General features: G+C 36.9%; 1 protein-coding gene across 2 annotated transcripts in view; it reads left to right on the top strand.

The window, feature by feature from the left end:
- LOC131682420 (apoptosis-resistant E3 ubiquitin protein ligase 1) overlaps positions 1-18,400 on the top strand; it is a 246,792-nt gene that overhangs the window by 184,543 nt on the left and 43,849 nt on the right. For both annotated transcript variants that reach the window (XM_058963869.1, XM_058963868.1), the window contains exon 2: positions 10,570-10,726. In XM_058963869.1, the coding sequence (XP_058819852.1) occupies positions 10,570-10,726 (157 nt within the window). The remainder of the gene's footprint in view (positions 1-10,569; positions 10,727-18,400) is intronic.

Here is an 18,400-nt window from a genome sequence, read left to right as displayed (position 1 = left end):
TACTTATTCTACTTTATTAATTTAATTATTAAATAAATTTAATTAGTATATACACGATGACGAAGTCGACCGATAAATGGACACACAATGACTCCCACTGTGAGCCCCTTCTACGAATACCACTAATAGAACAATATTTGCAAACAAGGCACACGCCAGTCGGCCACGCCACCGCGCATAAACCAGTGGTTTAGCGTTGGTATGCGCAGGTGCAGAGTATAAAAAAAACATAACATAAAAAAGGCGCATAAGCCCTCTCGGTCTCCTCGATGCACCACTATCGAGGCGTAATGCAATAACCATCTTCAAGCAATTGTCTGTCAGAGGTTCTGTAGGACTGATGCACGCAATATGCTTGATGATGTTTGCAATACCGTCAAACCCCTAAACCTTGGGGAGGGAGAGCGTTCGCGATTTTCAAACATATTTTACCAATCTCGGGAAATTCTGCGAATTGAACATTTAGAAATATCATTACAATTTCAGTAAATTTTGTTAACGGCTATCGGTTAGTCAGCCAAGCTGCATCAAGAAAATCCTACGATATTAAGTAAGATCTTAAGAAGCTCTGGAAAGTTCGCGAAATTTCAATAATAGTCTAAGGATTTATAAGAAAATCTTTTAAACATCAGGGGGCGTCTGCAAATTTTATAAAATTTTATCAATATTAAAAAATTCCAAGTGCATTTCATGAAACTCACAATTAATTTGAAATATTTCGAGAAAAACTTACAAAATTAGGAAAGTGACGCATATCAAAAGGCCTCTTCAAGTTTTAGGTACGACATGTCCAAGTCTTACTAACTTTAAGGAAAATTCGAGACATTTTTCGAACATCGAAGAAGATTTTAGGTAATTTTGAGGGGTAAAATCTAGAGCGGTGATAAAACGTTTTTTGATAAACGATCTTCAAACATTGTGTACATAAATTTTGAGTGCTGAGTCCCATGCATTCTAGGAGATACAATGTTTAATGAAAGATTCGTAAGACTAGGAAAGCGAATTCGATGGAGGCTGCTGGTACTACTTAGAGCTGAAAAAACGCACTTAAATGAGTATTTTCTCAATATTTTGTTTGCGGATCTTGTTAGCGTGAATAAAAAAAATGTATCCACCATATTGGTGTTGTTCAAGAAATATTTCCTACCTCAGCAAGACCTATCTTTATACTTATCTTGTGTAGTCAAAAACTGTGGTTTTTATCCTTTTAGCTCATATGACGACATTATTTTAATTTAAAATATCATATTTGCAAATATATTGAAATATCTGTTTACGGGGTTTTTGAAGCTCATAAACCAATCCGAGGAATTGTTACTGCACCCACAAAACGGGAACTTCTGCTTTTTAAACCTTCCAAATTTCGGTTCGTTCCCACAGTTTGATAAATTGTACTGCTATTATTACACGAATAAAATATACAAATAACAATTCCTTCTGCTTTAGGCAAATCAAAAATTTAAGAAAATCTACAGGAAATTTCTATGAATTTCAAGCGAATATTACGAATTTCAGAGATTCAGGATAGTTCTAGAACTTCAAAGAAGTCCTACGAACATCAATAAAATCCTACAAAATTCCGAATAAATTTGGTGAAAGATCAATTTCAAAGGAACCAATTTCAAAGGAAATGTTTTTACAATCCATTTTCAACCATCCTGGTCGATGGAAACCATAACATTAAAGATTAAGTACTTGGTGATAGGACAGTTTATAACTAATGGGGTGATGAATTTAGTGATTAATATTAGTTTTGTGAAGTTTCATTCAATATTAAACATAAAAAGTAATATTTTGAATTTTAGTTTTGTAATTCGATAGTACGTACGCTAAACGAAGCGAAGGTGTACGTACTATCGAGGTATACCTGTATCAAAAGCCCTTTTCAGAGCGCTCAGGAAAAAATCTATAAAATTAAGTTACGATACCTAACCAGCAGTTTAACTGATCAAAGATGACGTATATATGATCAGATAACGACGGTTCGACCTCGTTCGGTACGAATTAGTTTGCCAACTCATGCGTAATACTGCCGCACAGTGGGACGGAATCAAAAAAAGCCGGACATTGATATTTGCGACGAAACTATTGGTTATGGCACTTTGATGTCTTCGGAAAGGTTTCTTCATTTTTTAAGTAGTTAAATATAATGTTGGAAAATTTTTATTTAAGGGGGTATATACGCAGATAAAAAAATAACTTTGCAAGTTGTTGCCAAAATTGATAGTCAAGTATGGAAAGTTTGTAGACGAAATGATTTTATGAAACTTTGTTGAAGTATCGAAATGGCTATCTGTTAAGAGAAAAAAGTTATTGGATGAAATTGAAGTACATGTCGGAATACCCCCTTAAAAAGTGTTTTTTCATTGTAACTTTTTTATTTGATTTTTTACAGTTTCTCGATGTTCTAGAAAGTTGTTGATGCTTTCAAAACACACCTTTTTGCGAAATAGACCAACTCGCTATCTCTTCGTTTTTAGGGTGTATGTCTGTTTTTTTGGTTTTTCTGGGCTAACTTTAAGGGGCTATGGTTTGTAGAGTAGCAGGTAGTAGCAGCTAAATTTATTTTTTTGATGTTCAGCAAGAAATACCCTATTAATACATATATAATTCATAGCGGGATCTTATAGGATCCTTAGAATAATGCGGGGTAAAATATACTAGCGTTTCAATAAATTATTGGTATTATGAAGCTTGAAAAATAAACTATTATGCGAAATTAATAAACATTTGAAATATTATAGTTCATCCCATATATTCCGACATTCAAAGTTAATTTTTTTGTTATTAACATGCTCATCAGTGTCCTGCCAATTATCTTCTTCGTCATTGGATGAACAAGGTAATAATATAACCGAGTATTTTAAGCAACGAAATACTTTGTTCATCCAATGACGAAGAAGATAATTGGCAGGACACTGATGACTTATGAGCATGTTAATAACAAAAAAATTAACTTTGAATGTCGGAATATATGGGATGAACTATAATATTTCAAATGTTTATTAATTTCGCATAATAGTTTATTTTTCAAGCTTCATAATACCAATAATTTATTGAAACGCTAGTATATTTTACCCCGCATTATTCTAAGGATCCTATAAGATCCCGCTATGAATTATATATGTATTAATAGGGTATTTCTTGCTGAACATCAAAAAAATAAATTTAGCTGCTACTACCTGCTACTCTACAAACCATAGCCCCTTAAAGTTAGCCCAGAAAAACCAAAAAAACAGACATACACCCTAAAAACGAAGAGATAGCGAGTTGGTCTATTTCGCAAAAAGGTGTGTTTTGAAAGCATCAACAACTTTCTAGAACATCGAGAAACTGTAAAAAATCAAATAAAAAAGTTACAATGAAAAAACACTTTTTAAGGGGGTATTCCGACATGTACTTCAATTTCATCCAATAACTTTTTTCGCTTAACAGATAGCCATTTCGATACTTCAACAAAGTTTCATAAAATCATTTCGTCTACAAACTTTTCATACTTGACTATCAATTTTGGCAACAACTTGCAAAGTTATTTTTTTTATCTGCGTATATACCCTCTTAAATAAAAATTTTCCAACATTATATTAAACTACTTAAAAAATGAAGAAAACTTTCCGAAGACATCAAAGTGCCATAACCAACAGTTTCGTCGCAAATATCAATGTCCGGCTTTTTTTGATTCCGTCCCACTGTGTGCCGGAGCAAAGGGCTAAATCTAACACCTCTTCCCTGTCAGATCATCGAGTGCCGGACGATTTTCTGCATTGATTATATAGAGATTCGTGCTGCTGAAGGATTCCATCAATTAGGTGCCTCTCAAATTCATATTTAAATTATCAAAAGGCAATGATTCATTACATGTCTTCAATAGTCATATTGACTGTGACAGCACAAATATCGCGAGTAAATCGGATATAAGACTTCCGTCAATAGAACTATTCGCAAATTTACATTCACGAGGCATTTCAGGTGAAGTTGTCATGAAATTTTTGTTGAACCCTACAAAGACGTTGGTGATGCTTTTTACAGGTGAAATTTTTCAAACCTTGGCCGTTTTGAGCGACCCATTAATCATGTCTGATTGAACTTAAATTTTAAAGAAAGACTTTTTTCCTATAGTGCTTATGAGGTATTTTGGGGTATAAAATTCGATTGTAACTTTCTCCCCATACGAATTCTTTCTTTGCCCGTTCGTGACCCATTAATTGTCCAAAAGGAATGCTATTAACAACTTGTACTGTTTCCACTTGGCGCGTGAAATTGAACAAAACACACCCATTAAGAAAACATGCTATGAATGAAAAATGACCGCCCTTTACGGGCCGTGCGCCACACACAACCTATTAGACAGATTACGTGAGCTCTCGTATTTGCAATTAATGCGAGCGTAATAAAAAACAATACACAATTATTTAAATGAGGTCGAGTCCAGCGAAAACTAGAAAAAAAGGAAAATATTTTTTTAGCATACTAATGGCTTTCGTTTCTAGTTAGTTATGATTTGTGCATTCTGGTTATAGCTAATAAACATAGCAATTTAACTTATTTCCTACCGGTCTTACTAATGCTGAACGGGTAATAATTCCACATGTTGATTACATTTTATGACAACCATACAATGTTTCGAATCGTTTCGTTTAATTCGGTTACCACCACTTGTTGAGATTTCGATATTGATCGGTACCAATTTAAATTGCACATTTTCAGTAGTCGATAATATTTAGAAGTAGAAAAGTAGTCCTCAACGTACAAGTTCTGGTAGTCTCAAGAAGTTACCCGATCAATACCCGCCCGATCATAACGAAAGGGAAGGAAAATGTTAGTCCGACACTTGTTGGTGTTATAGGTTTTGTTGGATGTCAACCAACAGAGGATACTCGTTGGACAATTTTGAAACATATTTTTCTGAGGAACTAGAGATAAAGATTCGATTAAACTGTGCATTCGTGCACGCATTAGTATGTTCGTAATTAGACATTCTATGAGACATTTCTAATCAAGTGATTATTTCTCGTTTATCTTTTCTGAGGTTAGTCGGGTGAACGTGACGCGACGTGACGTATTCCAAACTACGCCAATTTGGTATTAAATCCACTTCTATTCTGCTCCTAATCTCCTTTTGTTTTTAGTTATGAAACGAAATAACCGCCTATTCATAAATACAGTAAAACCAATATTAACAACTACTAATCATTTCATTCCAACAATTCTGGATGTTTTCTTGATTATATTTCTTATTCAAGGTATTATTGCAGGTTGTTAAAATGTGATTTCAAAAATATCTATCTTGAAGACAACCCGAATAGAAATGTACAGTAACAAAACCATGATTTTCACTGTGACAGTACAGTAATTTTACAATAATTTACAGTAAGTTTTAGTGTTATGCTACAATACAAAAACAATAAACTTTAACGTTTTTACAGTAAATTTCAATGTAAAATAGATAAAATAGGGGGGGGGGGGGGGGGGTGGTTATGTATCTTAACATTTAAAAAATCAATTTTTCTCCATACATTTTTTTCTCGAAAACAGTAAAATTTAATGTGAATGCGCTGTATCAGTTTTTTGCTGAACAGTGAAATTTATTGTTACATGATATTTTATTGTAAATCTACTGTGAGAACTTGGCATCGAACAATGTTGAAACAGTAATAACAATAATATTTATTGTTTTATGATTGTTTGTAGGGTAAATGCTATTGTAAAATTCTATCAGGGAAGTCCCTCACCAAATGAATCCAATCTCTCGCGAATGGTCTGCCAAATTCAAGTTACCAAGCATGGGAAAATTCGTTCACTCGCGCGATTGTTGCTAACTGTGGATCACAAAGTAGTCAAAATTCTGTGCTCACTAATTAACCATAATCAACGCATGAGGGGAGAAGTCTGATAACTTCAGAGCAGGTCACTAGATGGGTGTTATCTAGATATGAGCTTTATTTTTTATTGGTCCTACTGAATGTATGAACCTAAGTTATTAGGACAGAGAGTAATGGTTTCCGGACGTGACCGCTCCATGAGCGCGCGAAAGCGTTTGTAGGTTCGTGTTTGAGACAGCGTTTGGAACTTCCTGAGTGCTAAAACGTTCTCCTTATTACCGGGGTGTTATTAAATTTGCCCGATCGCGAGCGTAGGTGTGCGTTGATAATCGCGAAAGGCTTAAGCGTTCGTATGTTAACGTGTTTGTCACGTGTGCTCGCGTTCATGTGACTTCGCGTGTACAAGATTGGATTTTGTAACCGTGTGGCATTTCCTATATACGCGTGCGTTCTTGGATGGTCAAGCGGACCTTCATTCTGATAGTTAGTTTTTGGTGTACAATTCACATTCTGACAGGGAGTAAGCTACCCATATCGGTAGAGTCCTCGGTCATGTCGCCATGTAACGTGGTGTCCAGTGGATATGAGAGCTTTCTTTTTTAAATTGATCTAATTGAAGGCATGGACCTAGTCTGCTGATATCAAGGATAGAAACAACAGGAAGTGACCGATTCATGATCGTGCGAGTGCGGGAGTTTTTTAGGTTCACGCTTGAGACCGCGTTTGAAAATTTATAGGAGCTGAGACATTCACTTTATCACCGGGATGTTATCATGTTTACGAGATCGCGGGTGTAGGTGCCGGGGATGGTCGCGAAGGGCTCAAGCATTTGTATATTAACGTGTTTGTCGCGTGTATGTGACTTCGAGTGTATAATTTTGATTTTATAATGATGTAGCGTGTATTCTTGTTTGATCGCGCGCGGAACGTGAATCTGATGCTTAATTTAATGTATGGTACAGATGGTAGTCCATTTCCCCATATCACTTGAGTTCCAGGTCATGTCAGTGGTGGGTTAAAGTTTGAGACCGCGTTTCGGAACCGTCCAAAAATGGAACCTTATTTTTAAAGTTTGAATTTTCAATTTACAACTTCAAAAAGGTTTCAAAGATGTTTAATCATATGTGAAATGAAATGAGATGAAAGAAAAAATATGCAAATTCAATTTTATTCATGACTAGGTAATACCCATCGCGCGTTGCTTTCAGCGAAATAGGAGAAAAACACAATTTGTTCCGAAGCGCCATTTGGCGGGCAGATAATCCCCAATCAATAGCACAAAAACACGCTCCATAGCAAATGCCTACTATGTATTAATTTTGACGGCAATCGGTTAAGCCGTTTGGGAGTCCATAAATCATATACATACAAACATTGACTTTTATATATACAGATTTTATCAAATTCAGACGTCGTACAGTGGCGAAAGCTTTCGACGCTCAAAACCTCTACCGCCCTGGGTATATATCCTGGAGGATTAGTGTCTTTAGCAAAGCATCTTAGATGGAAATGATCATTATTTTGACAACTTTGGTTTTAATCTAGATAAGTAGAAACTGATCTAGATCAGTTCTATCTTTTGATAGAGGTGTTCTATCAAAAAACTTTCTTCGACAAAGTTGTTTGTTTTGATATTTCTAACACATGTACTGAAGACATTTATACTTTACAACCTATGTAGATGGCGCTACATGACATTTAAAAAAATGCTAGAAAAAATGAATTTTAACATTTGTTTATGAAAAATATATCTAGAAATAAATGCTTTATTCCTAAATCATCGAAAATATACAATAATAAAAATGCTTAAAAGAGTGATAAATGTTATCATGACATTTTAAGGTTGTTTTCATCAACAATATTAAAAAAAAAATATGTTCCACAAAATTTGTAACAACCCACGAAGGGGCAGATGGCAGCAGCTGGAATTTTGTTTGTGACTAGTAAAAACCTTTAACTTTATAACCACGAAGAGAAAAAAGTGGGGCAAGGTGGGCCTTTTCCAGACAAATGAAATGAGGAAAAAAATATAATTCAAGTTAAATAGTTCCTACTTCGCTAGAGAATTTTTGAGTAAACTAAAATATATGCAAATATTTTCTTGTTGTCGAATTCAAATATAATATTTCGAACTGAGAATAAATTTATCAAGTGATTTATAAGGTAATCTTATTTAAATCACTGCTGTGTCTAGTCTAGAAACGTTTATCAGTCAGTTGTCAAAATATTGAATATTTTTAACTCTGACGCTAGGGAGTAGCTCCGTATATACCAGATTGTCACGACCAGATAATTTTTTAGGGTGGCGACAAACGACCACATTTTTCAAAATGGTAAACAGTTATCATTTTACTAAATTGTTAATAACTTTTAACTTTTGACAAATAAAATTAAATTCTTCGATAAGTTATTAGCTAAGGCCCCTAGCTTTCTATTGGTATGCTTATTCCCATATATTGTTTAATTGGAGTAATGTTGTGAGCCAAAAACAAAAGTGTTCCGACAACCGAACACATTCCCCTACATAAATAATGCATCTCTACACTTATTGTAATGATTAAATAAAACACGTATAGTGTAAAATATAGGTAACTCTTAAATACATAACACTGTTTTAAAACAACATTGCGAAAAACATCTCAAAATTATCACAGTAATGTATTGAAGCTACGAGACAATTTTCACAATATTAAAAAAAATTATTTGCGCCTTTGAGGGTTAATATGACTCCCATGTTTGGAAATGAAGTCAAATGTGATATAAATTGATACAAAAAAATATCTTTTGCACATTTCTAAAAGACTTGTTATGACCAACAAAAATGTTGCCAAAAACGGAACCCATTTTTTGCCAAAATCGGAGTGTGCCAAAAACGGAACGTGCCAAAAACGGAATCTTACTGTAATAGGTTTCTACTTATTCTACTTTATTAAATTTAAATTTAATTAGTATATGCACGATGACGAAGTCGACCGATAAATGGACACACAATGACTCCCTTTGTGATCCCCGTCCACGAATACTACCAATAGAACAATATTTGCAAACACGGCACACAGCAAAAGTCAGTCCACGTCGATCCGCCAGTCGGCCACGCCACCGCGCATAGACCAGTGGTTTAGCGTTGATATGCGCAGGTGCAGAGTATGAAGAAACATAATATAAAAAAAGGCGCATAAGCCCTTTCGGTCTCCTCGATGCACCACTATCGAGGCATAATGCAATAACCATCATAAAGCAATTGTCTGTCAGAGGTTCTGTAGGACTGATGCACGCAATATGCTTTATGATGTTTGCAATACCGTCAAACCCCTAAACCTTGGGGAGGGCCTACTATATTAACAAACCAATGCACATTTAATCAGCTGCACTTTGTGCGTGTAAGATATAATTAAAAAAGTTTGCGATTGCAGCTGATATTAACAACATATACTAAAGCTTCGCAACTACTTCGCAACTAGTGGAATAATGTACTAAGTTATTTGTAAACTAAATACCCATCGAAGACGGAAATCTATTATTCGATTTGTGGGCTGCAAATTCGGAAGATTCATGCCACGGTGATCAAGTGTTGTCACCCACTTGAGAGAACCTATTGTTCCATACAAGGAAACATGATTTGGTATTATGAACGTTTTAATTTTTTTATGCTAACAATGCTTCCCCATCTGTAGAGCCGGTACATGAATGTTTCCAATCGCTGTCAACATTTCCATTCGACTGGAGGGTAAAAAAACTGCGGTTATGGAGTGTTAGAAAATCCGTATCTGAAATGAATGACCGGATAGGTTTATTACTGATCGGTTGCTATTTCAAACGCGCCAACGCTTTATTTATTGCCTTTCAGTAGTATACTCAGTATACTAGTATACTGCCGTGATCCGCATAACAGTCCCATTTGTTATGGGTTTCCTATGCATGTGGGATTGTTATGCGTATCACGGCAGTATAGTACCCAATCGCCGTTCAGCAGCGCTTCGTATGGTAATCATGGCACAATACTGATTAGCAATATCCAAACCGAATTTTAAATTGGTTAAACTTCGAATGTCGGACCCTGTAACCGCGTTTTTCTCGAAACCGTAATTTTTGAGCTGGTTTTTTTGTAACATAAACTTCTTAAACATTTCAACGAACCTACCCTAACTCAATCTACAACATTCAAATAGCTCAGAAACAATGTTTTATACGATGCCTACTAAGTTTAATGCGCGGAAAAAACAGCACTTGTTTCTCGTGTGAACTAATTGGAAGATGAGTGTTTTTCTCGCGATGAGAAACTTTGAAGTGATAATTAGTTGAAGAATACTCAAATCCAGTCTACATATTATAAGAGTGTACAATAAGAATAATTGTTCGTATCGACCAAACTCATTACCAACTAGTTACAGTATTAATCTTTTGATTTCCGTTCCCAAAAACGAATAGCTAGACAAACCTATGTTCATTTCTACAATCACTCCTCGGTAATAACGCAAAATTGTCATAAACTTTGCTATTATTTACGGCACCACCCCGGTCAAACCATTCGGAATTTGATTCGGAATCCTGAATGGAGTCATTATGGATTCCAAATCAAATGCAACAAACGATTCTGAGTCGGAATCGGTTGTTGCATTTGATTTGGAATCCATAATGACTCCATTCAGAAATCCGAACCGGTTCCGGAATGAGTTTAACTGGGACTGTGCTACTCCAAGCAAAAATCCTCTGACCTCTGACACTTTCCTTCCTATTCTTTTTTCAGGAATTTCAACCCTATCAAGTTGCGGTGATCCGGATCGACTACCTGAGCTACCTCCTGGGGATGAGCAGCGCTTACAGCGAGCCGCCCTCAGCCTGCAACAGAAGCTAATACTGCGTGAATGGTTAAAGGAGCACCGATTGCAGCACTTTTATTCCCGGTAAGCAGATTCTAGAATCACATAGATAAATATAAGAAAGGTAAAAATTATTGTTTCTTTCCTAACACTTCATTATTGCTCCATCCCTACAAAACTCGTCTTTTTCAGTTTTTCGCGTGTCGAGAATTAATTACCTACCTGCGATTAGGAGACAAAAAAACTAACCCACAGATAGCACACCACAAGGTACCAGGACACGAAGGACTATTGCCATTCATAGCATTTTGTACCCTTTTTTGCACATTGTTATGTTTCGAAACAACAGTCAGTGGCAGCATGAAACCGTCACAGGAATCGTGCATTACGGCCTCACACCGGTAATTGTTGCCATTCAGCCAACTGCCTCCTCCGTCTTCGTTCACACCACCAGACTCGTCGCCGGAAACACGAACGTGCACTTTCACCTGTCCATTTCGCTTCCGCGCGCAAACCTCAAAATATGATATATTGTGATGCGGCAGTATGCAATTTTGTGCTGAATATTTAACTTTGCTCATTCCAGCCGAATAATTCTGCCCAGAACTTCTTGCACAGACAAACAGATGTACGGAGATCGTCACAAATATTGTTGGGTAGAACCACGCGCTCGACTCATCAACCAGTAATGTTTTAGTTCTTAGGGCCGATTTCTTCACTATCGTTTAACTTTTAAACCAGGTTCACCAGTACGTTTAAACCTGGCTTAAGGAAGAAATCGGCCCTTAACCACCTTAACTTAACTAACTACAATTCTCGACAAACATATGATTACGGCTTAAAAGCCAACTGTCAAAATTATCTTTGAAAGGACATTACAGTTCATATCAGTTAATGAAAGAGAAAACTTTTTTCTTTTGTTTACTACTAGCACCTGTGATTGGCAAGTAACGGTTTGTCCGGAATTTCCTTTCAAAGAGGATTTTGACAGTAGGCTTTTAAGCCGTAATCATATGTTTGTCGAGAATCGTGGTGAGTTTCATAGCGCAAAAATGATTTTAAAACACGATTTTTCCAACGACAGAGAAACTTTACTATCTGTTTGTCTTTGGGTTCTGTAGATCGGAACGTGAATGTTTGCAGTCGCCCCTTTCTGTTATTAAAACTATGTCAATGAAAGATAGTAAGAAATGTTTAATGTATTATTGTTAGTTTCAAATCATCCACTACAAAATGTCAGTTTCAAACGTATTTATCTTAACTAGGATCCAAAAACAAAATAAGCGTGTTCCTTTGCAAATCAAAATAAGCATAGAAATGTGTGTATTACGTGATCACCATATATCAACATATCTACACAATAGTAGGCTAGATATTTACTTTTACAATGAGCTTCCTAGCTTCGTACAATAGAGGCGCTATCAAGTCTGTCGTTTCTTAATTTTATGGAGGATATGAACTAAAGATGGGCCATTCGTTCGCGAACGGTTCAAGTGAACTGGTTCTTCGAAGAGAATGAGCGAACGGAAGTTCTTTTTAAAAGAACGGTAGTTCACAATTCTCTTCAAAGCGAATGAACTGAACCTGACCCAAAGCCGTTTGGCGAATTTCTCGGACCGATTTTTAGGTGAACGAATGAAACTGAACCGACTTGCCGTCCCACAAACCGCTCTCTGTGCTCTCCGAGAATGGAACCGGCGAAGAACGACTCATCACATTCTCTATTTCTCTAGTTATACACCATGAAGAAATCGCTACCCTTGATGAACTTGTTAAGCATACAGGGGTATAATAGTTTGGGCACCATCTGTTTGGTTCCTCTCCAAGAATCGAATGTTTTGAGAGACATTCGCTAGATACAAGTAAAATATCAGCTGAACGGAAGAACGGTTCATCTGAACTAGTTCTTTTTACAGAACTGTTCAGTCGAGAATGGTTCTTCGAAGTGAACTGTTTCGCCCATCTCTAATATGAACTGCCCATAAACGCATAAGAGTCCCATGTGGATTTTTGTCGAAAATGAGTTATCCGTTGGATTGTATTCTGTATCACCACTGAATCGCACTGCACAAATAAGATAACCGGGTTTGTTCAGAAAATATAAAAAAATACCCAGTTTCAACCCAGTAAACAATAACCTACATGTACAATCTAAAATGTTGCTTCCTTGACCTGAGTTAAAGCATATGTCGACAGGTTACCGTAATATTGTTAATAAACAAATACAAAATACCAAAACATGGTTGTCCCATCCATTTGGCTCAATGGATGGGACAATCTTGAACAGCGTTTTTCTCGGCTTGCTGTTTTTCAACATGGGACTCTTATGCTGTCATGGGCAGTGAAGGGATGTGAATCTTCTTGATATGTAGCCTTCGGTATTGCTCTGTTACCCAGTCAAGTTCAGCCGAAATTAGGCTCTAGCTAGTATTCCGGCTCCAGTGACACAACCGTTTCTAATTAGAACCGAGTGTGTACCCGTAACCGGAGTCCGGAATACTAACTTGAACCAACCAGAATTCCAGCTCATTTCCTGGCTAGATTTACTGGGCAGGTAATATGGAAAAACCATCCGTACATAGTGCATTTTTAAAAAACGCAAATAGTTACTACCATTAGCTATGAATAAACTGACCAACTCTGCCGAAAAAATCCGTACACTATGCGAGCCATCTACCTGAGTGTGGTGAACGATTACGCTTCGTCAGCCTAGTTATGAACAGGCAGTTGGACCATATTTTTAGTTTGTAATTTTATTGATCGTGATAACCTGCTACTACAACAGAGAATCAGGTCAAAGCATAATTAATATACAGCATAGTTTGAACATTTTCCGTGATAAACTCTGCATAGAAACTACATAAACAATCTGTTGGCGACTGTACCAGTTACGAATCTTGTCGCATACTGAATAGTACTGCTTCAAATACGGACGTTTTATATAATCCTTATACATACCTTGATTTATTTTCAAACAAGCCAGAACTCTATTTTTTCCGTAGTCGTCGAACAATCAAAATTAAATAAAAATAAACATATAGAACGGAACCAAAACCAACACTGTACTTTCACCGGAACAAAGCCAACTTTTTTCCTTGCGTTACACACTCAAACACGGCAACCCAAAAATTAATGAAAAAAAGTTACTAGAACCGACAGCGATGCCAGGTATGAGGATATTTCCCAGTAAAGTTCAGCCGGAATTGAGCCGGAATTCCGGTTGGCTACAGTCAGTATTCCGGCTCCAGTGACGCAACCGATTCTAGTTAGATTCGGTTGTATCACTAGAGCCGGACTACTAACTGGAACCAGCCGGAATTGCGGCTCATTTCCGGCTGAACTGTACTGAGTTGCAGTGTTGTGAAAACATTTTTTGCAACATGAAGACGATTTTTTTCGGAATTCGGACAGGTTTATGGCAGGCATCTCTGGCTCAAAATCAATAACCGATTCAGAATGCTCCCACCCAGTTCAACTCATTCCGGAACCGGTTCGGATTTCTGAATGGAGTCAGTATGGATTCCAAATCAAATGCAACAACCGATTCCGACTCAGAATCGGTTGTTGCATTTGATATGGAATCCATACTGACTCCATTCAGGATTCCGAATCAAATTCCGAGTGGTTTGACCGGGCAGTAACCAAATTTTCTGGCAGAGACCGCTCTGCTAGATTTCTGTCACCCGGTCAAACCATTCGGAATTTGAATCGGAATCCTGAATGGAGTCAGTATGGATTCCAAATCAAATGCAACAACCGATTCTGAGTCGGAATCGGTTGTTGCATTTGATTTGGAATCCATAAAGACTCCATTCAGAAATCCGAACCGATTCCGGAATGAGTTTAACTGGGCAGTCTTGGTTTGACAGCCCTGTCAGATTCAATGAGGTATATATAGGTGTGGCAGAACACACGGTTTGCTAGTGTTGGCTACCAAAAATATGTAAACAATCCAGAAGCACAACGGGTCGACGTCGTAGCGGTCACACTATTCAATGGGAGCGGAACGACCGCTATGACGAAAGCAAGTCACTTTATACTGCGATCACTCACACCACTCATGTAAAATTCTCGACAAACATATGATTACGGCGTAAAAGCCAACTGTCAAAATTCTCTTTGAAAGGAAATTCCCGACAAATCGTTACTGGCCGAATATTTTACATAGCAGTTAACGACAAAGAAAACTTTTCTCTTTAATCTACTGCCAACATCTGTGATTTGCGAGTTACGGTTTGTCCGGAATTTCCATTGAAAGTGAATTTTGACAGTTGGCTTTTAAGCCGTAATCATATGTTTGTCGAGAATTCATCTTACGAATACCAAAGTGCCATCTTCGCCAGATCTGTATATACGACATTGTGTCAGATTTCTGCGCGTATACAGGGATGCCATTATGCCAGATTTATCTGGCACAGCCAGAGTTTTTTGCAGCTTCCAGACAAAAAGACAAGCTTCTCATTCTGCCAGATTTTTAAATTAAAGAAGTGCTTGCACACACATTTTGGAAATTTGGGGCATATTTTCCAAAATTTATCAAAAATCGATTGAAAAATTTTCATGACTTTGAGGTCGCTATTCAGTGACAGATTTTGCCAGACATATTTAGTTGATCTGCCAGATATTCTTTGAAAAATAGTGGCAACCCTGCGCGTATATTGTCGGTCGAGATGCATTATAGTATAGGTGTTCACATTCGTCATGTTTGAGTGTATTGGTTTGTTGCTAGTGAAATTAATTATGGCCGCTCAGGACCGCGAAGAACATAATCAACAAACCGACCAATCTAAACGAAGCTTGTAAGCACGTTGTAAAAATAAGTATGGCGTCCGGGATCGCAAAAGAGCAAATCAATATTAATTCGTCAAAATGGCGAAAGTGTTTTTTGTAAACAAACTTGTTTCGCTCATTAGTCTGCAGCAGAGTGGAATTTCATGAAAAATATGCGGTGATGTAAATTTTTACCCTTCGTAGAAGTAATTTCAATTGTTTTCTGTCTTAAAATTATAGTAAATTAAGAGAAACCATCAAAATAAAAGTTTGTTTACAAATCTTATTCGCCCTTTTGCAAATTTAGTATGGAAATGTTTACATCACTAACCAATCAGAATGAAGTATGGGACCACGTGCTTCTGTTTTCTTCTTCATTTCTTCTTGTTTTCCCGAAAAAAGTGACAGCTGATGCACACATAGAAAAAAATGTGTACACCTGTATACACCTCGATTGTCGGTTTAGTTGAGCTAGGCAGCGATGCCACATGTTTTTGTGAAATGTCTGTAGAAGAATAATTAAAATATCTGTAGTCTATAGATGGTTGTGTAAATCCTATTTACACTAGGTTATTACTTCAAAAGTGGCTTGAAATTAGTAAACTATTGTGAAGGAATCACTCGTATTCGAATCAAATTATTCTAGTATAATTTTGTTAAACACTATTACTTTTTTTAAAAGTGTAGATGTCTGATTACGTCTGTAGGAGTCTGAAAAATACAGATATGTCTGTTAATCTGGGATCCTTGGAGCTAGGGCGAACTCGGTTTCGCTCGCGTTTTCTGGCAAATTTTGACAGGAACCCTGGCATAACTCGGACATAAACTGTACAAAGATCCTGGCAATTCCTACCTGGTAGAATTTAGCATGAATCGAGCAAAACATCTGACAAAGATGTGGCAGGAAGCGTACAAAGATCTTAGCTGTACATTCCTGGCTGGATTCTGGATAAAAGTGAGCAGCATCGGTTAATTTAATCGCTTCTGTCAGAAACGGTTATTGCATTTGAGCGAATTCGTTACCAGAATTCCCGCACAAATCGCGCAAAATGCTCGAAGAAACTCTGCCAGCATCAATTACGTTTTGCTCAACTTTTGCTAACTTTCTGCTTACCACGCTGACCGGGAAACAGTTTGACGTTTGACTCAACTCGTCTGTGCTAATTGCCCCTAGGGACCCTCTAAGAACGGTTGGTTTCAAAATCGTCCAATGAAGGACGCTCGTTGGACCAATTTGGACAACGTCCAAAAAACCGTTCAACGAACGTCCATTATTGGACCCGTGTTGAACGATTTTGAAACAATTTTTTGGACGTCTCAGTGGGGACAAATGCAATTTTCGAATGCGATTTAAAGGCAATTTCTACACTTAGACAAATTTTCTGGCGGCTGAGATGGACTTGGTTGTTTTTTGCGTTTTTCAAACATGGCACCTCATGTTTGGCTTAAGCTTAAAATTGTTTTTTTTTTAACAATTAGCGTGTTCTCGCTTGTATTTTGTTTGTCTAGTGTACTTCATTTAGCCAACGAATGTGGGGAATTGTGGAATCGTGTGTAAGTATAGTGGAACAAGATCTCTGACCTAGAGTCTTAATGAACGTCAGATTGTGGTACGTTTTGGAGTGCAATACCAATTTCACCATTGATTCTTCCTATAATTTGGTGGTGATTACATAGTATACTGGTAAAGCGTATGTGAGTAGATAATGAATCCGAAAATAAGTATTATTTGTTATTTTCATATTAGGTAATTAAGGGCGATTAAATGGCGCATTCCCTGTGCGATTTAAGGGCGGGTAGAGCGGCTAAAAAATGACGGCGGCAGATCGCCCAAATATTGCATTTGAAATAGCCCCCTAATTGCCAGCAATTTGCTGGCAAATTGAAGGACAATTAGCGCATCCGAGTTGGCAAATAGCCCTCCGTTAGCCAGCAACTTGCCCTTTTTGACTGGGAGACGTCTTCATTTTGAAGAAATTTCAAGCATGATTTTTGAAAACAGCAAAACTCGAATTTGACCCAAATAGAGAAAACGGCGATGACGCATTCTCACGGTTTTGTTTTAAATGTTATTTAAAAACCATACTGATTTTTACACCGATTATTCAGACAAATTCGCGATCAAAACATTCAAAAGAGAAAAAATAAAATAGCGATGTTATTAGTATCACGCTCACAATTTCGTCGTTTGAGTTTCGTTAGTTTTGCTATCTTCGTTGCATTTACGTTATTTCAGTTTCGTCGGTTATGGTGGCTAATCTTATCAGTTTTTAATCAATTGGGTCATTAAGGCATATGCTATTTTTGATTTTTTCCGATGCAACTGACGTAAAAGTAACGTAATCGAACTTTATTTTGTTTTTTTTGTAGGCAAAATAACAAATAAAAATTATTTTATAAAATTGAATTTTCACGACCACACCTTCAATTGATCCTTATTCTTTTGCTGGGATAACTGTCAAAAATGCAAGCTCATATGGCCAAATTCACTGTAAAGGAAGACGAATAGTGTCAAACAGGGGCGTGTTTACATTTTTTTTAGAAAATCAATTAAAAATCATTCTGGAGTTTCAAAGGTTGAACATATATATTGTTATATTTAGAATGATGAGCTCTATCGGTTTATATAATAAAATCGGAATTTTATTGTTTTTTAAATGACCCAATTCTATGACTGAACTGCTCGCGAACATATATGGTATTAGTATCTCATTTGTGCTCGCATTGTCACAAGTATTTAAATTTGATCTACTGTAGGATAGATTTATGGCAGCGGTTCTCAACCTTTTTCGTACCACAGACCCATTAGAAATCATCCTCGGTTACAGCGAACCCCCACAGATAAATATCGATTTTGTATGCTATCAACATGATATTATCAGTTTATTAGGAAACAAGACCTGAAATTTCAATATGCACTCGGAAAATATATTTTTCTTCGCGGACCCCCAGCAAAAACTTCCTCAGGAGCCCAGGTTGAGAATCACT

This window comes from Topomyia yanbarensis, chromosome 2 (assembly GCF_030247195.1).
Source record: "Topomyia yanbarensis strain Yona2022 chromosome 2, ASM3024719v1, whole genome shotgun sequence".
Taxonomy (NCBI): Eukaryota; Metazoa; Arthropoda; class Insecta; order Diptera; family Culicidae; genus Topomyia; species Topomyia yanbarensis.
Note: the sequence above shows the minus strand (reverse complement) of the source record. Positions and strands in the feature narration are given on the sequence as shown.